At 39.8% G+C, this 21,753-nt stretch overlaps 1 protein-coding gene across 1 annotated transcript in view; it reads left to right on the plus strand.

Moving 5' to 3' along the window:
• Positions 1 to 20,193, plus strand: part of ATP6V0D2 (ATPase H+ transporting V0 subunit d2) — a 47,414-nt gene extending 27,221 nt beyond the window's left edge. Inside the window, exons 3-8 of the mRNA XM_060127946.1 lie at positions 7,478 to 7,656; positions 8,861 to 8,940; positions 10,371 to 10,448; positions 16,439 to 16,612; positions 17,824 to 17,901; positions 19,533 to 20,193. Coding sequence (XP_059983929.1) covers positions 7,478 to 7,656; positions 8,861 to 8,940; positions 10,371 to 10,448; positions 16,439 to 16,612; positions 17,824 to 17,901; positions 19,533 to 19,694 — 751 coding nt within the window. The 3' untranslated portion in view covers positions 19,695 to 20,193. The remainder of the gene's footprint in view (positions 1 to 7,477; positions 7,657 to 8,860; positions 8,941 to 10,370; positions 10,449 to 16,438; positions 16,613 to 17,823; positions 17,902 to 19,532) is intronic.
• The last annotated feature ends 1,560 nt before the right edge of the window (positions 20,194 to 21,753 follow it).

Raw genomic sequence — 21,753 nt, forward strand, 5'->3', positions numbered from 1 at the left:
GGGCAATAAGATTTTTGAGATAGTGTGACTGAGGTGCCTATGAGAAAATCAGTAGTCATATTCACAGAAAGGAAGTGAAAGAATATGGATCTGAGGCTGGAGAAAGAGGTTTTGCCTGGAGCTGAAGATTTGCAAATAGTATACTTCTATGTGGTAGAAGGAAGTGTGGCCATGGATAAGGTTTTTGAAGTGGGACCTACTGAGTGAGAATAATACTCTGATGGAATCCTTGCTTATTAGGTATGTGTATATTTCTTTGCTCTTAGCTGAGAATGCCTACAATGAAAACCACACTGGTAAATACCCCACCTAATGCCCAGATCTTGGTTTCTAATACCATTCTCCCATAAAGGGAATCAGCGTTCCTTGGAGAAAAAGCTAATTTTAGGACTGGGGCAAGAAATATATAAGATGAACTTAAACTGTCTTGGAATGCCAGAATATGAGGACATGAAAAACGAAACAAACAAAACAAAAAACCTGCAATGGTTGGGTATGTTAAAGGAGCACACAGGAGCCAACTGCAAGAGCCCTTAGTGGCTAAAGCTGGAACAATTTGAGCAACAAAATAAAGGAAGTTGTACTGAATTATCACCCCAAATAAAAATAAATGTAAAATAAATATTTATGAGACCATCCTGGTCTAAATAAATGATAGGATAACTTAATAAATGAGGGAGAAGAGACGAATCTCCCTTATAGAATAATTTGTGTAGATGCTCCATCCTCAAGGAGGGGAACCATATTCCCTACTTCTTAAGGATAGGCTGTACACAGTGACTTCTTCCAAAGAGTACAATGTGGAAAGAGGGGGCAGTACCTTTGCAGTGTGGAGACATCTGGCAAACACTGCCTCAGCCAGGTGATCAAGATCAGCACAGTCATAAACTATGCTAATAGTATGTACCTTTGATATGATGGGATGCAAATGGCTCCTTCTACTTAGCTTGTGGAAGTGCAGAAGTAGTCTGCAGGGGTGACTGGGGGGGTGGGGGGGGTGAGGTGGGAACAGAGCCCTTCTCCAAGCTTCTGGATTTCAAGCTTCCAGTTCTTCCCACTACATCCTTTAAGATTAAGACTCCTCCAACTCCATTCTCTCCCTCACTCCTGGGACTCAAAATACATAGCAGCAATGAATCCCAGGAGGAGAGGAGAAAAGGGGAAAGGCTGAAAATGTATTCAAAGAAACAGTAATTAAAATTTTTCCAAATTTGGCAAAACACAAACCTACTGATTCAAGAAGCTGAGTGAACCCCAAACAAGAACAACCCAATGAAATCCAAGCCACGACACATCATAGTCAAACTTCTGAAAGACAAAGACAAAAATGCCTGAAAGCTGTGACACTTGTGGGGGAAAAGCAACATGAACAATGGTGGATTTCTCATTAGAAACCATGGCATTCAGAAGGAAGGGGTGTAACTTTTTTTTTTTTTTGAGGTACGCGGGCCTCTCACTGCTGTGGCCTCTCCCGTTGCGGAGCACAGGCTCCGGACGCACAGGCTCAGCGGCCATGGCTCACAGGCCCAGCCGCTCCGCGGCGTGTGGGATCTTCCCAGACCGGGGCACGAACCCATGTCCCCTGCATCGGCAGGCAGACTCTCAACCACTGCGCCACCAGGGAAGCCCGGTGTAACATTTTTTTAATGCTAAAAGGAAAGAGATGTCCACTCCAAATTCTATATACAATGAAGATATCTTTCAAGAATGAAGAGCAACTCAAAACAGTCTCAGATGAATGAAAACTAGGAATTTGTGCCCATAGACCTACCCTAAAATAATGGCTGAACAAAGTTCTTGAAACAGAAAAGAAATGATAAAAGAAGGAGTCTGAAACAACAGGAAAAGAACAATAAAAAAGGAGGAAAGTATGGGTAAATACAATAGACTTTCTCCTCTTGATTTTGTAAATTATATTTGACAGTTGAAGCAAAAATTAATACTTGTCTGATGTGGCCCTTTCTGTATGCAGAGGAAATATTTAAGACAATTCTATTATAGATAGAGAAGGTAAGGAGATTTTAAAAGAGGAAAGGTTTATACACTTCACTAAAAGTTGTATAGCCACTCTGGAAAACAGTTTGTCAGTTTCTTAAAAAACTAAACATACCCTTACCACGCAACTCAAATTGCACTTCTAGGCATTTATCTGAGATAAATTAAAATTTATTTCCATGTAAAAACTGACACAAGTTTCCATAACAGTTTTTATTTATAATAGCCAAAAACTGGGGGAAAACCCCCCAAAACAAAATGCCTTAAATAGGTGAGTGGTTAAACAAACAAGTATACACATACAGTGGAATACTACTCACCAATAAAGGGACAAATTATTTACATGCAACAACTTGTATGTATTATATATGTCTCAAGGGAATTAAGCTGAATTAAAACAGCCAGTTTCAAAATGTCACATAATATACAATTCCTGTTAAATATTATTCACAAAATGGCAAAGTTACAGAAAGAACAGATTAGTATTTGCCAGAGGTTAAGAGATAGTGGGTGGGAAGAGAAGGATGTGACTGTGAAGGGGGTAGCACATTGGAGATCTTTGGATGATACAATAGTTCTTTACCGTGACTGTGGTGGTGGTTACACAAATAGGCACATGGGATAAACTTACACACACACGGAGTACCAGTGTCACTTGTCTAATTCTAATGTTTCACTACAGCTATATAGATGTAACCCCTGGTGGAAACTGGGTGAAGAGTACATAGGACCCCTCTGTATTATTTTTGCAACTTCCTGTCAACCTAATTATTTAAAGATAAAAAGCTTTAGAAATTTATGCCATGCTGGTGTGCCCACATAGTAGTAATCATAATAATAACTCATAAAATTTCTTCTAACATTTGAAGCCTGTGATCACAGGAAATGAAAAAATTATATTCAATTATATGTACATAGAGTTATAGAGAGCCATAAAGGACTTTCAATATAAAGATATAAGTACCATATTAGGGTAAAATTTCATCAGAGAATTGGAATAGAAATAACATTTCCAGAAAAAAAAAATAAGGAACAACATAATTTCCTTCTGTTTATGTATTTGTAATTGAATAGTGGTAGTGTCTTAGTGAGCTCGGGTTTCTGTAACAAAATGGTATAGACTGGGTGACTTGAACAACAGGAATCGATTTCTTACAATTTTGGAGGCATGGAAGTCCAAAATCAGGGTGCCATCCAATTTGGTTCCCCAGGGAAGGCTCTCTTCCTCACGTGTAGACAACTGCCTTCTCATTATGTCCTCACGTAGCAGAATGAGAGAGAACAAGCTCTCTGGTGTCTATTCCTATAAGGACACTAATCCCATCATGTAGGTCCCACGCTCATGGCCTCACTTAAACCTAATTAATAGCCCCAAAGGCCCCATCTCCATATACCATCACATTGGGGGTTAGGGCTTCAACATGAATTTTAGGGGGATGAAAATCTGTCTTTAGCAAGTGGGTATTCAGATTCTTCATTGGATAATTTAATTTGACTGATTTAACAGGTTCATTTTAAATACTGACATTCACAATATACCAGAAATATTTTTGCAGTATTTAAACTTATAATAAAAGTTTTTGTTTGTTTGTTTTTGTTTTTGTGGTATGTGGGCCTCTCACTGTTGTGGCCTCTCCCGTTGCGGAGCACAGGCTCCAGATGCGCAGGTTCAGCGGCCATGGCTCACGGGTCCAGCCGCTCCGTGGCATGTGGGATCTTCCCGGACCGGGGCACAAACCCACGTCCCCTGCAGCGGCAGGCGGACTCTCAACCACTGCGCCACCAGGGAAGCCCGCCTCAGTTTCTTATGTGTAAAGTGGTGGTAATAATGGTCCTTAGAGCACTGACTTGTGGGGAGGCTTAAATGGGAACATGCATGTAATGCATATAAGGTACTGCATGTATGTAATGTAATGTAGTGTAATGCATGTAATGCCTGGCACATAGCAACAACCTCAAGAAGCATTGGCATTTTTAAAAATTATTATTTTTACAACCTAAAATTTTTGAAATAGAGTCATTTACTCTTACAATTTAAGGTGACTTCAAGATTTTCACAGGTGCCAATATCAAAGTTACAGAAGAAAACATTTAGAAGGGGCTAGAAGTGAAGATGTTTGTCTAGACCATGAGTGGGAGAAAAATTAGCCCAATAGAGTGGGCACTAGTTTTGGCTCTGTTGCTATTAATAAACACAGTTATTTAAAACATTCGGAGTTTGAGCTAGGTGAGCACCCAGATGTCTTTAAACTCAAACATTACTCAAACAACGCCAGTAGAGATTTCCTTCCTAACCACTGGAGGCAGGGCCCTAGAGTTCTATCAAGATTATACTCTGGAAAGAGCAAGCTGTCTTTTGGGCACATTATCCCCCTGCCATCCCAAACAGCCAATAATAATTATATACCTGGTGCCTATGTGACAGAGATGAGGGAGGGACAGGAAAGATACCCCTCTCCCCTGCCATGGGCCGAATCCTGAGTCTCATTTCATTTTCTGAACAAAACTATGAGAACTGCTACTGTTGTCCCATCTTAGAAACAAGGCCACTTAAATGAGTTGAAATAAAACAATTCGATCTCCATAGCCCTTGCTCTTTGCAATAGAGGGCCTAGCCTGTCTATTAATTTTTTAAAAAAAAAGCACTCCAGACACACATGTGCACACATACACATGTACAGGCATAGGCTTGAGTGTTACGTGTGGGCTAAATTCTCACAGCATTGACTTTGGTTTCCCCTGTCAGCGTTGGTCTCATAGTCCTCTGCACATTGGGAATGTTGGCGGCTCATATGCTGTTACATTACAGGGGTGCTGTGGGGGAGCAATTAAACATCTGGAGTCTGCTAAGGATTATTAAGTGCTGGCAATTCCCCTCTCAGGTAATAGCTTTTGAGCCATAAGGGGACAGTTAAATAAGCACTTCCATTTTAATATCATTTTCAAGAGATAAAAAGGGTTCTAAAATTCCATAATGTCCAAATTTGGTACTGCTGTTTGGGGGAGTGAAGAAACTTTATAGTCATGTGCTTTTTATAAAGGGATAATTGCCTTCTTCTAAACTTCTTTAGGTAAAAATTTTATTGGGGTACATTGCGGAAGCTCAATTGCAATGCAGGAGATTCTTATCCTGCTGGAAATGCATTCTTGCACAGGAAGTCAGTAACCCTTGCCGCCAGACTCCAGTGACAGGGCTTCTAAGTGGCCAGGTTCATTTTCATCCAGTGAAAGGTGTTCTTTTCAAGCCTTAATTGTGCAGTGGTTGAGTCCCATCACTGCCAAACGTGGAGGACCTTGTCTCATCGCTTGGCTGTCCCTTCCGTCTTCTGAGCCGCCACCTCAGCCTCTTGGCTGCCTCTTTCCCCTCAGCTCTTAAATGTGTTCTCTTCTCTCCCACCTTAAAAAAAAAAAAAAAAAAAAAAACATCCAAACTGAAAGTCCAAAGCTCCTCTGGCCCCCGGGTCTCCATACAGTTGCCTTCCCCTGCTTTGTAGTTTAAACTCTTTTAAAAAACAAAACAATTAAACAAACCAAAACCCTCTGTACTTCCCACTCATTTTAAACACAGTGGTCAGGTTTCTGGCTTCTCCCCTTTCCCTTCCACAAGCAAACTCCACTGAACATGTTTTGTGGTGCCAGATGACCTCTTAGTGGCTGCATCCTGAGAACACCTTGCTTCAATGTTTACCCTGACTTTCCTGTGGCCTTTAACCTCTTCCTAGAATTCTCTTCCCTGGTTTTCTTCCTACCATCTGGTCATTCCTTCTCAGTCCTTAAATGTTGGGGTTCCCCAGAGTTCTCAGGACAGAACTCTTGACATACACTCTAGAATGTGGTCTCAAGCATTCCCAAGACATCTGCTTCCACCTTTAAACTAGCACCCCCTGCCAAGCTCCCTAAATGTCTCTGGTCCACAGCTGTCTCTTCAGGACTTAGACGTCCGAGACCTATTGGGCATCTCCTCCTGGGCATCTAAACTCATTCGGTCCAAAACATCAGCTCCCACTACAAGCCGTTCTTCCTCCACTGCTCTCATCTCAATAAATGGCTCCAGCTTCTAAATGTTAAACCTGGAAACCTATGTGTCATCCTTGACAACTAAACACAGCATAATCTGAGCGTTAAGAGAAAAGTTTCAGAAGCAGGCTGTCTGAGTTTGATTCTCAGCCCTCTTCATTTGTTAGCTGTGTCGTTATGGGTGAGATTTTTACCTGTCTGGGCTGCCAGTTCCTCATCTATAAAACGGAGGTAATAATAGTACCTATCATCATCACAGTGTAATTATCGTGATTAAATAAAATAACTTTTGTAAAGCACTTTACTATATAAGTGTTGGCTTACTTCTTATCCTGTTTTAATGCATATTCTATCTACATAGATCATAATTCCCCCTGTCCTTGACGTATTCAGCATCTCCCATTGCCCTCAATCCAAATTCTTCATCTTGTCTTTCAGGACCCTGCATGTTCAGACTGGGTCCCACCTCCAGGGCTCAGCAGGCAAAAGAACATCCTTGTTCCTGGCCCTCTTGTCTCTGGGGCTTTTCACATGCTCTCCCTTCTGCCTGGAAGCACTCTTTCCCAGCCACCGCTTTTGCCTGGACAGCTCCTACTCATTCTGCAAGTTGCAGCCTGAATGTCACTCCCTAGGAATTCTGATCCCAGACTGGTTTAGTGCCCAGCTCTGAATCCCCACACCACCCTGTAATCTCCTTTATGCAGACTGTATGCTGCACTGCAATGTACCAGTGCCTCCCTTAAGCTGTATTTTCTGTGAAGGAAGCAACTATGTCTCTCTTACTTCTTGACCTCATTGCTTGGAATATCCTGGGTAGAGCTTATATTGAATAGAGAAATCACATAAAGTGTGAACCTATGGGCTCTTGGGGTTCTGGGAGGGGAAAAAGCTAGAAAGTTGACTATCTGCTCTCATAGGAGGAAAAAAAACCAGAATACTTTAATTTTTAATATATAAAACATTTTAATATTAAAATTACTAAATATTTTTATTTATTTTTAAATATTTAAAACTTCGAATACTCAACAATGAGCTTCATCAAAGATTTAAATAGTCAGTTTTTGAAGTACAATGAAACGCTTTAGGTCTGTGTTTCTCAACTTTTTAAGCCCATAGTCCATTATGAGAAACCAAACAATTTAACACCCTCACTACTGTCTGCCCCACCCACCACATTTGGCATTTACTGTGTAAGGGTCATCTGTGTGGTCCCACCAGTCAGGTGTTATAACTGTGAACATGGTTTTTCAAACTATGGTACCCTCTGAGAGTCAGATATTTTACCTCACCTACATCTCTCAAAACCCAGAGTTTAAAATAAAAGGAGATATATATTTCCTTAACGAAAGCGTGTGTGCCTGAAATGTGTGTGGGGGGTTTGTTTTGTTTTTTGTTTTTTACCTGAGGGATGCTTCTTATTCTCATGCAACTGTTTTCCTAACGATTGAGCCCTCTTCTACACCAGGTGCAGTTACATGATAGATAATGTGATTCTACTGATGAACGGTGCATTGCAAAAAAAATCTGTGAAAGAAATTCTGGTAAAGTGCCACCCGTTGGGCCGTTTCACAGAAATGGAAGCAGTCAACATTGCAGAGACACCTTCTGATCTCTTTAATGCCATTCTGGTTGAAACACCATTAGGTATGAATGCATAAATCATTGCACAGCTGCTTGTGTATGTTATCACAGTATTAGAAAATGCACTTTCAATTCACAGTTTTCTCCATGAATATAGTGTCGTACTATACAGATTCCTAGAAGTGAAATGGACATTAAAGAATCATCTGGTCCAGCTCCCTCATTTTTCAGATCAAGACAATGAAGTATACCAGATCACATGCAAACCATTTGTAGCTGAGAAGGAGTTAGGGCTCATCTCCCAACCTCCAAAACCCCTGTACTTTGTTCCTGACCATAGCAAATAAATAATAGAACTTATAATTTTTCAAAAAATTAATTTTCTAGCTGGGTTTTGTATGTTTAGTTCCTTATCTTTTCATTTTAAATTTCTGTCTTAATAAGGCTGCATATAGGAAACATTTTGTTTTAGGAAATTTAAGAATGCCATTTTTCTGAGATGCTCAGGAGTGTCTGTCTAATGACCTGAAACAATGATGAAATAAATAATAATTTCATTATAATTTGGCACTGACAACAGCTGTAGCATTTAAAATACTAATGGGATAATTTTATACAGTTATTGTCAGGAAACCTGGATTATAGTTATTCACTGTTGATCATTCATCAAAATAGTTGCTGTTTAAAACAAATTTTAAAAAGAAAAAAATTACATCTTTATTAAGTGTCCAGTGCTAATGGAGCATAGCATGGCAGAAAGAGGGTGAGTCTGAAAGCAGATATCCCTAAGCATGACAGGCTCTGCCCACCACCAGCCAGGTGACTTGGAACAATTCATTTCACTCCAGTTTCTTCATTTTAAAAACAATAATATCTTACTATAACAGAGTTTTGAAAACTAAGACGGTTTTAATACAATTCAATGATTGGCACATAGTAAGGTTGCAAATGGTAAATATTACTGTTATCTAAAGGCGGGTGTCGGGGGGGCTTCAAAAAGTAAACCATAAAGTGAGTAGTTCCAGGTTGTGAGGATTAAATAAGTTCAGGTATATCCAGTGTTTAGTGACAGCTTGCACAGAGCAAATGCTTCCTAAGTAATCACCCTTCTTGTCACCATCACTGTTAGCCTCACCGAGTCTGTGGATTGCCACTCCACAGTGTCCTAGTTAGGGGTGGGCAGAGGGTGGTGCGTTCAGGAGACATTTTCTACAGTTTATAATCATGTTTTGATTAATTTATTTTGCACAATAATTTCTGCTTTCAGCTCCATTCTTTCAAGACTGTATGTCTGAAAATACTCTAGACGAACTGAATATTGAAATACTGCGCAATAAACTGTACAAGGTAACTGTTTCCCCCAATATTATGTTCTTCTTTATTACATAATGCATCATAACCAGAGTTCTTTATTAAATGTTACTTGCCTGTTAGCCAGCTGCTGAATTATGAAGCTAGGCATACTGGGGACAAAGATCTTTTAGTCCTGGCCTGTCTTCTAGTTAAATACATGTATGTCAACTTCTCCCAGCCAGCAAGATCCTTGAGAGGATCCCATGCATCTCTGTATCCTTAACTCTTTACATGGTGCCTGGAACATAAAAGGTGTCAATTGGAAGGATGGATGGATGGATGGATGGATGGATGGATGGATGATGGGTGGGTGGACAGATGAGTGTGGTGAACCATATGAATCCATTTCAAAAGAACCAGCATACATAGTGAACCTTGTGTTATGTATGTCCATCTCTGTCTTCAATCCTGTTACCAGAGTCCCTGAATTTCACAGTTAATCTGTCCACACAATTTTAATCTACTGACAGTGTGCAGCATACCAAGATGACCATCTGTGGACACAACATCATAGGCACCACTTTGTATAATCTGACCAGCTGTCTGTCTGGACTACGCTGCCGCCATTTGAGTCATTCTGTGTAATAAGGGCTGAGCAAAATATATCCATTTTCACTCACACCACTACAGCATCTTTGGACACTCTCATAGAGTACCTGAATGAATATATATATATGTATACATTGCCATGCTGTATATCTAGCTTCTTATGCTGAAACATGTGGGCCTCTCAAAAGCATTGCATTGCAGCAGTTTTCCTTTTTATATAAAGACTTATGGGCTTAGAGGAAGCATCCCTGAGATATAGCTAACAGAAGGTGCTGTTTTAAGCATTTAAAGGCATTAGATCACTTAATCCACCCAGCAAAACTATGTGCCATCCTCATTCCTCAGATGAGAAAACTGAAGCACGGAGAGGTAAATTTACTTGGCAGAAGTCAGTTAGCTAGTAAGTAACAGATTTGGGACTCAAACACAGGGCTGCCTCTACAGCCTAGACTCTGCCTTTCCAGTGTATCTTCCATGCTCAATGCCATCCCAAATGTGTCTCCTGAGCACATTAAATATCAGCACAGGACCAAATCTAGACTTATTTGCAGAGCTCATAAGAGAGTTTGGCACTCTTGTTAGAATAGCAAGAATTAACAGTGAGAAATAATCCAAGAGGCATGCAAAAAAGTGCTTGTTGAGTAATTATAAGCTATGATAAGTACAATTTTGTTCTTTTGTGGAGTTCCTTTTTTAGGCTGTGCAATGTGCTTCAAGGTGAAAGTTTACACCAAATTTATTATAAAATATCTCCCTAGGGGAGAAGTAATTCAATTTCCATTAAAGAGTTTAATAACCCATGGAAAGCTGATCTAGAAATTTCCAAAAGGAAAATATATTCATTTTCTTGCCTTATGATCTTTCTTCTTTTTAAGTCTTACATCGAGGCATTCTATAAATTCTGTAAGAATCATGGTGATGTCACAGCAGAAATTATGTGCCCCATTCTTGAGGTAAGAAAGAGTCCTTGAATTTTTTTATGTCAAATAATGTGCTTATACACTTTTTATTTATATAATCCTACCAACTTTTAAAATCTTAGAAGTTCTTTTATTTAGAAATAAAATAGCAGTATATTTTATTGTACATATATCATTTGATGTCTTCAGTTAAAAGAGGTATTTTCTTAGTTTTCTACATAGAAGAGTTACTTTGGAATTAGAAAAGAATGTTTTTGATAGAAGTTTGATCATGATTCACTTTGATGTAGTATGAAGAAAGCAGATTATAATTATTTAAAAATTTAGTATGCTTTGGACAATTGGTGCACTATAGGTACTCTTATAATAATCACTAACTTCCCTCCCAAAATTGGGCAGCTGGGGACCCCCACAACTTGGCAACAAAGTCTACTGTGGGCATGGTTCCTTATATAAATCCTAAAATAAAGGTTGCCCCAAACAACCATTGAGCATCCCCACTCTTGGCAAGAAGATTCTATGGGTAGTGATTCACAGTTGGCATGCCCACTTAAACCTCACAATGTGTCAGATGCCACCATTGGTTCCAACCTCTCTAAAAGAGAATAATTATATTCTCTTTAATTCCTCTTTATCATCACAGATTTCATCTGTGCCCACAGGACCTCTTGCTTGCAATATCAATCTGCACATGCATGAGGGACCCAGGCCAGAGATCAGAATGGTCTGAGGGGAATTCTGGGCGTAGTTTGCACTGAGTATTTGACATAGATCACTCTTGCTGGCTTCCTACTTCGCTTGGATCTTAAAAAAAAAAACCATTCTGGGCTTAAAAAACTCTTGCTTTGCCCTGTGAAACAAAGTTTTATCTAAAGAATATCTTTAATCATTAGATTATCTGTTACAGTGGCTTCTACACTGGTGGGTAGATATTTAAGCTGTTCAGTGACTTCTGATTTCAAGAAAAGCCTGATAAGAACTACCCTTTGGGTATGAAGAGAAAAAAACCTGAAATAACCTCATCTGCATATATTTCAACCAAATGTTCTGAAACTGCATTTGATAAAATTAGCTCCCCTCAAATACCTAACTATTAACATCTTACAGTTAAAGATACTGTTAAAACTTTAAGGTCAAAGCAGTCCTTGAAGTCAGAACTCCTTGGAGAACTCCAAAAAATATTTTTTGTCTTTATCTATATTATACAGACAGTGCACATTGATAAATAACATTTTTTTTTCATGGCATGCTAATTGTCAGAAAGTGAGTTAGTCTCTTCCAGACATGCTGATAACATAACACAAGCAGCCTAGTGACTCTATGAAGCTCCCCCATTTCTTTTCATAAATTTAACTACTAGCCACACTATAAAAAGCCACATTATCTCTGGCTCAAAAATGTAGTTTGGGGCTTCCCTGGTGGCGCAGTGGTTGAGAGCCCGCCTGCCGATGCAGGGGACACGGGTTCATGCCCCAGTCCAGGAAGATCCCACATGCCACAGAGCGGCTAGGCCTGTGAGCCATGGCCGTTGAGCCTGCGCGTCCGGAGCCTGTGCACCGCAACGGGAGAGGCCACAACAGTGAGAGGCCCACGTACTGCAAAAAAAAAAAAAAAAAAAAATGTAGTTTGTACATGGCATAATTCCTGTGGTTTAGAAATGGTTCATGTACTTTATACCTACAAAATATGTAGGAAAAGATTAATGTTAAAATTAATAACCTTCACACCTGTCAGAATGGCTATCACCAAAAGGGATACAAATAACAATTGTTGGCAAGGATGTGGAAAAAAGGGAACCCTGATACACTGTTTTTGGGAATGTAAATTGGTGCAGCCGCTGTGGAAAATAGTATGGAGGTTTCTCAAAAAACGGAAAATAGAACTACCATATAACCCAGCAATTCCACTACTGGGTATATAGCCAAAAGAAACAAAAATACTAATTTGAAAAGATACATGCACCCTAATGTGCATAGCAGTATTACAATTGCCAAGGTGTGGAAGCAACCTAAGTGTTCATCAACAGATGAATGGGTAAAGAAGATGTGTTACACATATACAATGGAATACTACTTGGCCATAAAAAAGGATGAAATTTTGCCATTTGCAGCAACATGGATGGAATTGGAGGGCATTATGCTAAGTGAAATAAGACAGAGAAAGACAAATATTGTATGATATCACTTACATGTGGAATCTAAAAAATAGAACAAAGCAGTGAATAAAACAAACGAACAAACAAAAAGCAGACTCACAGATATAGAGAACAAACTAGTGGTTACCAGTGGGGAGAGGGAGGGGGGCAGGGGTAATATAGGGGTAAGGGGGACAAAAAGGTTATTCTGGGATTATATGAAATGTGAAACTTCAAAATTGTAAAGCACTTAGTATTTAAAGAATCTTTCATTCAATAAAAAAAGAAAAAATAATAACCTTACAGAGGTATACAATGGCACTATTAATAGCTAACACTTATTATATACCAGATACTATCCTAAGTGCTTTATATACACAAATTCACTTGGACTTCAAAATAGCACAATGAGATGGGTAGTTTAGTACCTCATTTTCAGAAGGGACAACTGAGGTGCAGAGAAGGCTAGTAAGTTGCCTGATGTCAAACAGCTAGTAAGTGGTAGTGTCAGGATTTGAATACAGGTAGTCTGGCTCCAGTTCTTATATGTTTATCTATGTTAAATTATGTCTACATCAAATTCACCTGCACGGTTCTTTTGTATAAAAACTGCTCTTCTGTGCTAATTCTTAAGCAAGATCATACTGCACGTGCTACAAAAATCAGAAGTAAATGAGAATTATGTCTTTGTAAATGTAAAAAGGATAGCACAGTATTAGCAGAATGCTTATCACCAGGAGGATTTGGTCAAAATACTATATACCCTGTGTTCTCTTTGTCCCTTTCCTATACCCATGATACTACCTTATTAGATTAGATTTTTTTCAAGCTGTGTTAAAAATAAAAATCCATTTAACTATCTTTGTACATTTATATAAAAATATCAGTTATGTATGTTATGCAGTTATAACATTTCTAATGATATGATTGGAAGAGGCTTGTCAGTTTTATATAAATATACCAGATCATGTAATTACTTCCCCTTTTATTTGTGCAACTATAGAGCACTTAGTGTTTCTGAAGTTCTTCCATATTCTCATTTGATCTCATTTGATAGGAGACTTTAAAAGACTGAATACAGTGGAAGAGGGCATTAACCTAGGTTTGCAGGTTAAAATGTGACCTAATCACAAGACTGTAGCTTCATATTTAAAAAAAGAAATTTTTTATAGTCCAGACAAATGTGCTGCAGTATACTGTTTGCCTCTTATTCCTGCTCTTCTGACAGTCTGTAAGGTTAACGCAGCAGTGAAAAATAAGCACAGAATATGTTTGTTTCATCTCCCTCGGTCAGTACACATGCTAATAAGGCTCCCACCAGGGAGACCCTTCCTCCTGTAAGGAACTGGCCAGAATTTTTGACTCGATGAGCCCAACTCCATCATGAGCAACGGATAATGGTTTTGAATACATCAACACTGCATGGTTATCTTTTGCAACAACAACAAAAAATAAGTTATGGTTTTAAAATGCGTGAGTGTTTGAAGGGTAGAGTGAAAGGAAAGACATCCGACGTACACTGTACCACACAGGCTTGCTGCCCTCTGAAAATAATACAGGGCTTACAGGAAACTAGTACCACCCCATCTACTGTCCTCCATAATCAGATGTCATAGCAAACTGTCTGCTTAGGGATGGTCAAAGACAGCATAGCTCCTTTACAATTCAAAAATTACAGTTCTTTTCACTAAGAGAATACACATACACACACACACACAGCCTTTAGGCTAGAAGTAGTAAAGTAGATAGACAGTTATAATAAAAGGGAAATTATAGTATAATAAGGAGTCAAAGGAAATCATATCTAATTAGAGAGGAAAGAGAAGGGCTTCTTAAGAAAAAGATTACATTTGATGGAACCCTCAAATGCAGGTAGGATTTCAACCTGGAGAGTCATGGGATGGAGTATGTGCTCTGTAGGCAAAGGGAACAAGTGTTAACCAGGACAAGAAGTTGGAAAGTGTGTGGCGTGTTCAGATAACCAGCTGCATCAGTCAAAGTCCTCTCTTCTTGGCATGGCTTGTGAAGCCTTTCCTATTCTCTTCCCAGCTACCTGTCCATCCTGCCTCTCCAGCTGCTTCCCCGGGGTTTGAGCTATGGCCATTCCTCCAAAATGTCATGCTCTACTCCATGCAGCTGCCTTCTCTGCCTTGCATACCTGCAGTGCTGCCTACCTGGCCCTATTTCTCTCCTTATTATTCTAACATTCTAGAACTAGAAAGGACGTTGAAGGTCATCTGGGACAATTAACTCCATTGTTGCTCCCTCTGCCCTATTATTTCAAGGTTTTTTTATTGCCATGAAATCTCCCTCTTGCATTTCTTCTTTTATTCCTGGACAGTCTGAAATTACCGACAGGACTGGATATATTCAGTAGCCAGAGGCAGCTGCCTTTGCTTCCGAATAAGCCCACTCCTCGTTTCTGGCGCACCCACAATTTCCATGAGAGCAATCAAAAGGATCAGAAGGAACCAACTCTCACTGTACTGATAGGAAACACCTGTTCTAACAAAAGAGTTCCAGTAAAATCTGGTGCAAGTCTGGATTTGTTATTAATTAGTCAAAAATAGTATTGTAGAGCAATTCATTTCAACTTTCGTGTGCATATGAATAAGCTCGGAATCTTGTTAAAATGCAGATTCTGGTTTACTAGGTCTGGACTACCGTCTAAGATTCTGAACTTCTAACGAGCTTCCAGGTGATGTCAAAGCTACTAATCCTTGAAACACACCTTGGATAGCAACACTGTAGAGAATAATAGAGAATTTTTTAAATAGTAGAAACATAGTAGAACCGTGGACCATTCCATTGGATTTAGTAAACAGTTAAGATCTTCCTGTGTCAGGCACTGGATATTCAAAAATGAACAATCAACGAGAGAGACATGATCTCTCAAAGATTTTAGAGTGTGGTGGGGTGAAAGACACATGCACAGATTTTAAAATAATGTGGTAAGTGCAGGTTGCTTTGGGTGGATGGAGAAGGCTTTCTTAGCCCAAGGATATCATGGCAAACTCCCATGGTGGGCAGAGGAGATGCCCATGGAGGACAGACTGAGATGAAATAGTCAGAGTAGGTAAAAGGAAAACTAAGAGGAGTCCAAAGGAAGAGAAGGCAATTTCAAGAAGGACTCCGTGGTTAGATAAGACAGAGAGGCCTGACGGGCTGGGAGCTTGGGTGCCTAGTGGTGCTCAACACAGAGAAGACAGACCGGGAGTACATGTGACCCACTTGAGAGATCGTGTAGCCAAACCCCACCATTTACAAATAAGAAAACTGAGGCCCTGAGAGGAAGATCACTTGTCCCGAGCCCTGTAATCCTTAGCTACAGACTTAAATTTATTGATATCTAACCTAGAACTTTAAAGAAGAAAAACAAAACCAGGAAAGTACAAACGAATTGTAAGTAGCACAGTTTCATTACGTAAAAAATCCTACTGACATCAACAATCAGAAAGGGATGTTTAACATGCATGATATGCACGTTTTGTGCTAAACACTCTGCTAAGCCCTTCTATTTACATTACCTTGTTCTATCTCTGAATCGACCCCAGCAAGTAGGTATTATTCCAATTATTATGGAAGACACATTTGAGACTCTAGTGGCCTACATGAGAGAGACACATGAGTAACTAGTAACAGAGAGCCTGGGAACTGAAGTTTAGTGGGAGGTCCTGGGCTCCTGGGCTGTTGTCACTGCTGTGTGATCCTTCTCTGGCAAGCAGATTTACTCCATTACAGGAAGAGACTACGGGAACATTAATAACACATGTCTGTATTATAATTAGACATAGATCAGGAAAGGAAAGCAAATCATTTTGGAAATGAATTTGTCTAGAGCGTCTAGTAGATGGTTCAATTTCACTGATTTTATGTCTTGCAAATTCAGTTTGAGGCAGACAGACGTGCTTTTATCATCACTCTTAACTCCTTTGGCACTGAGTTGAGCAAAGAGGACCGCGAGACCCTCTACCCGACCTGTGGCAAGCTCTATCCTGAGGGACTGCGCCTGCTGGCCCAAGCAGAGGACTTCGAGCAAATGAAGAGAGTAGCGGACCATGGAGTATGTGTTTATCCCGGGTTCCTGAAATGTCTTGTGTGGTTTCATCACCTGTACTTTAGAAGCCCGCATATCACATTTACACTTCCTATCTATCTAAAACATTTATAATGTTTGTGCAATAGAAAGCAGTATCTCTTGCTGTAATGTCTCTCCCAAAGAAATACGCTGAGTTTCTAACCCAAGCTATTGGTGTTTTTTAAGGTCCCTGCCAAGCAAGTACTTGTTTAAATCTCCAAGGAACGGTCATTTGACCCCCTTTTTTTTTTGAAGTGCTTGATAAAGCAAGTTCCCCAAGAGACTGGTGCAGTGTTCTGGAAATGTGAGCTCATGCCAGAGTTATGTAAAAGAGCCTGACCCAGCCATTCTTTCAAGTGCCCATTGGGCAAACAGTGTTAGGTACAGACTGTCTACTTGAAGGACAGTGGAAAATATGGACATACTGTTTATACCACTCCCTTTGCTCAGTGTCCAGGATTCGGGAAAGAAAGGAGGGCTGCTATGTCCTCTCCCACTCCAGCACCCAATTGCTCTTAGAGAGCCTGAAGCTTCTTAGCTCAAGGTTATAACCTCATCCCCTGGTACCGTTCCTTCTGACCTGCAGACAGTAACATACAGACCCTCCAGGTAGCTTTTCTAGAACTGGAATGACACCCCTCTTATCTTTGCCTATGGATTTCCGAAACCCTCCAGGAAAGATAAGCCAGCAGACAATGCGTGAACCTTTGTGACATCTCTTGTGTCACTGCAAGAGGTTCTTTAGCATAATGTTAAAATTTGAGTTTCTCCCCAATTTCCACCCGTTCCTCACTTGAAATTCCATAATGAATTTTAATCAGTTTTCATCTCAAAGAACCCATGAAGCCATACTGATTAAACCACAAGCACTCCTTTAGCCTCTATAATGTGTCTAACTAGCCCTAAGAATCAAATGTGGAAATCAGTTCAGTGTACACTGAAAGTAGAACTGCTTTTGCCTCTTGCCTTGTAGGCCTGAACAAGCCAATAGAATGGAATGCCATCTGTACTCTCATTGTTTGGATTTTTTGGTATTTCCTCAAGAAGCCAAAGATCCTACAAGAAAAATTGAGGCCTTCTGGATAGATTTTCTAAGATGGGTGCACAGTTTTTATATTGCTGGAAAAATATAGTTTTTATATTTATAAAAAATGAAAATTTGTTTAAAAAAACAATTTCTTTTCTTTGTTTTTCAGGTATACAAGCCTTTGTTTGAGGCTGTAGGTGATGGCAGTGGGGGAAAGACATTGGAGGATGTGTTTTATGAGCGTGAGGTATGATGTAAATGGAAATGCTGCTAGCTTATGCACTCTTTTTCTCATACTCTGGGTCTTAGTATTTCTTTTTTTTTTTTACTTGGGTTTTCTTTTTACAGTTTTCTTTTTACAGTTGATCAGGCCAATTGATTATATACATTCATAGTTTGAATGGGTATTAGTTAGTATCTCTGCCTTGGAGAGTCAAGACACTATGGTTCACATATGATGGCTTCTTGTGGGATTGTCATATCCAGACAGATGTGCACATAGCAAAGCTCTGGAAGTAAGGCAGCCATTCTGTAATTATCTAGAGAAACAAAGCTAGGATGTTCTCATGATCACATATTGACTGTCCCCAGGGAGCACACCCTGTTAAGTGCATCCCACTCGAATCTATCCCTTTTTCAAGAAGGATTTATCACTCCTGCGCACAATTAGAACACTTAGGAATTATTTGCATGGAAATCCATCCCATCTAGATTATTCTCTTTCCCTGAAAAGGCAGAAGAATACTTGATCCATTTATAGCCAATTCCTGAGCTACTGAAGTGTGCAACAAGAGGACTTTGGGGAAGTGTAGCCAGGTAAAGTCCCCCAAATCTGGAGACTTTTTTCTAGTGTACTTTATCCATTTCCCTAAAACCACTGGTCCTTCCATCTCAGTCTGATTGGAACTAACAGAGAACCCTGAAATTCACCCACACTTTAGGGTTAAACTGGCTTGAGAAAGCAGTATGGGGGTCTTCCTGTAAGTCCTACTCTAGACATTTTCCAACAATTCTCTAGAAAGAAGTAAAAGCAATGCAAGTATTCCCATATAGTAGGGGTATTTTAAAATTCCACACTATTGCCCTTCTGCTGCAAAGACAGCTGTTAAAGGAGCTGCCCTTGCCAGGAAAAATGTGTGACGGTTTCTAAGAGCAGGGGGCGTCCCTTTCCTGACTGCTTTGCTTGAGGTTTTCAGAATTACGTATGGGACTCAGTACCTCTTCTCCTTTTTTCTAAATGGAAAAGAATAAAGGAATTGTTCCATTTCAGACTGTACCCCAGTTAAAAAAAATGTTTTTTTGAAAATTTTCTTTTACTGATCTGCCTTCTGCAGAAAAACACTATTCAACTGTATGTTAAGTTGCTGCAGAGCATCCTAAGGAAACTCATAATATCACCTGGTCCAAATTCCAGAGGCCTGTGACATTACCCTGAAAGGGAGTTCAATAGCCTAAAAACCACCTTAAAATTTAAAAAATTGTGGCCAAGGAAAAATACTTTATCTAAATGAGACCAGCCTACTAGCTAGAAGCCAAATAAATATCACTACAAAGTCACACACACACACACACTCCAAAGTCCTCCTAGGAATCTTGGTGCTAGCAGTGCTGCTGAGATCTGGAGCTTGTCTTATGATTTTACAAACTTACTTTTTACACTACTGTTGTCTGCCTTTCTCTGCAGAGTGACGCTCTCCCTTTAGACTTGCTGAATTTCCTACTGCTTTCCTTTCTTTGACACAATTTAGAAATTGTCTATTTAAATACAGATAAGCACTGCACAAGCACAAACCAGTCTGTAGCTTAATATTATTTAATTAAAGTAGTATGTTCCAGAAGAGTTGATGGTCCATGTTTTTTTTTTTTTTCCTTCCCCAGGTACAGATGAATGTGTTGGCATTCAACAGGCAATTCCACTATGGTGTGTTTTATGCGTATACCAAGCTGAAGGAACAAGAAATAAGAAATGTCGTGTGGATAGCCGAATGCATTTCACAAAGACATCGAACTAAAATTAACAGTTACATTCCAATCTTATAACCCAGTGAGGGGCCTGAAATGCATAAAATCATAAATGTTAAAAGGAAGTTACTGAGGGAAATAGGAGTCGTGTTATATTATCTAGATCACACAAAACTAAGCCACGCTTCACTTCATGAATTGCAGACCGACTGGAAACGCAGCAAGCCAACCCTGAAACAAAGCATTTCTTTTTCTTCCAGAAGCTTCCACATCTTGCTTCCACACTTATGTCTCATTCTTCACCTTGCCTTAGACATTAATTTTAATTAACCCTATGGTACTTTTCCTATTCTTATTTTTGTTCTTTTAAAAATCAAATCTATTAAAAGTATTTTGCTTTCCCATGATTCTCCACAGGCCCAAATACTGAGTGTCTGCTTTATTTTTTAACTGTCCACCCCTTCCCTAGGTCCACAAAAATCCAGAGCTGTACATAGCCAACATGGACCACATATGGTGGAAAATACCATATTTTTTTCTAATACACTTTGATCTGGTAGGCTTGGGAAAGCTACATAATTCCAAATCATATTCCATAGATGCAGGTAGTGTTACATTTGTTATTAAGGCTACCACTTATAACTAATTTTCTCACAACTTTCTTTAAATAAAAGGTATACCTCTCTTTCTTGCAGTTTCTTCATACTTTGCCTGAGAAGAAAGTAACTCCATTAGTTGTATTTTATTCATTCAGAAGCATAAATCACAGGTTCGGTTTACAAGATATGGATTCTCTATAAAACTTCAGTAGAACTGGTGCAGAGAGCTACCCAGAAAAAGAAAAAGTGACAAACACTGCTCTAGTGCTTTCTTCAAAAATAAAAAATTCCTAAATAGAAAAATCTGTGTTTGCTATAGTTTAAAAATTAAACATATATCCATATTTGAAAGTTCTTCAAGTGAGAATATTTACAGAGAATATACATATACTGGTAACTAGAATTAGGCACAAAGACCAAGAAGTAAATCAATTTTTCTGCAAAATTTCAGAATTTTTTTTGTAGAACATTTTCATAATTTTAGTGATAGGAATGTTTAAGCATAAGGAAAAACAGCAGCTCATACCGCCAGAAAGAAAGCCAAGTACCTAGCCTCTCAGCTGTGCGAGAAGCCCAGGCCACACCCCAGTTCTGATGGCAGGGGGGCGCAGCTGGTGCAGGGCTCCGGTGCAGATCCATCAGCTGGACCCAGGGATCCCGCTTCCCATGTATGGCCCCTGGTCTGGAAAGCATCCTCCCTGACTTGTTCCTGCCCCTGCATGCAACTGCTCTCTTCCACTCTGAGGCCTGGATGCCAGGAGACATCTACATTTTACATTTTCACCCATGGTGTCTACAGTGGGGGTGCGTGAGGATGGGGGTCAAATTCTGGGCTTCTTTAAGGGTTGAGAGCAAAGATGCTGATAGGAAAGAGGCAGCTTAGAGAAAGTTGATTCTCAGACTAAGCCCTTCCCACCCACCTCTGCATGACATGCGTGGGGGCCCTTCATGCGCCACAAGGCCACAGGCTGATGATACTTCTCTTGTTCCCTCCATATAAGCAATGAAGCCGCCAATCCCCCAAACCCTTTCCCTAGCCACCAAGTGTAACCATTGTGTGAATAGAGACGAATTTCCTATAACCTCATGAGGCAAGTACTGTAAAATGTGCCCCTATTAGAGAAGGGGATACATGCTCTGCAATTTGAAGAACTTGCCTTGAATTTACAGCTTTTAAGTGTTGCTGGGATCTGACTTCTCTGTCTTACCTCAGGCAGCTGGTCCACACTGGAGAATATGGACATTTGAAAAACATTACGTATGCTAGAAAACGAGGCCAACAAATCAGGTACATAAAGCAACGTAGAAAACAATGAGACAAAAATGTATTTCTTTTTCTAAGTGATCGAAGCTGAGGCTCCCTACCATCCCTTTCCCACCCTCCTCCCAGCAGTATTTCATCAATCTGTCATATTTCCACCTGTATAATTTGCTGCAGTTGGTCTTGGAACATTGTATTCCAGTGAATTCTATACCCAGAATTGCTCTCAGTCTGCAGCCAATCCTGCCTGTGCGCTGGTGCCGACTTCCAGCCGTGC

This window comes from Lagenorhynchus albirostris, chromosome 17 (genome assembly GCF_949774975.1).
Source record: "Lagenorhynchus albirostris chromosome 17, mLagAlb1.1, whole genome shotgun sequence".
In the NCBI taxonomy this organism is placed as follows: Eukaryota; Metazoa; Chordata; class Mammalia; order Artiodactyla; family Delphinidae; genus Lagenorhynchus; species Lagenorhynchus albirostris.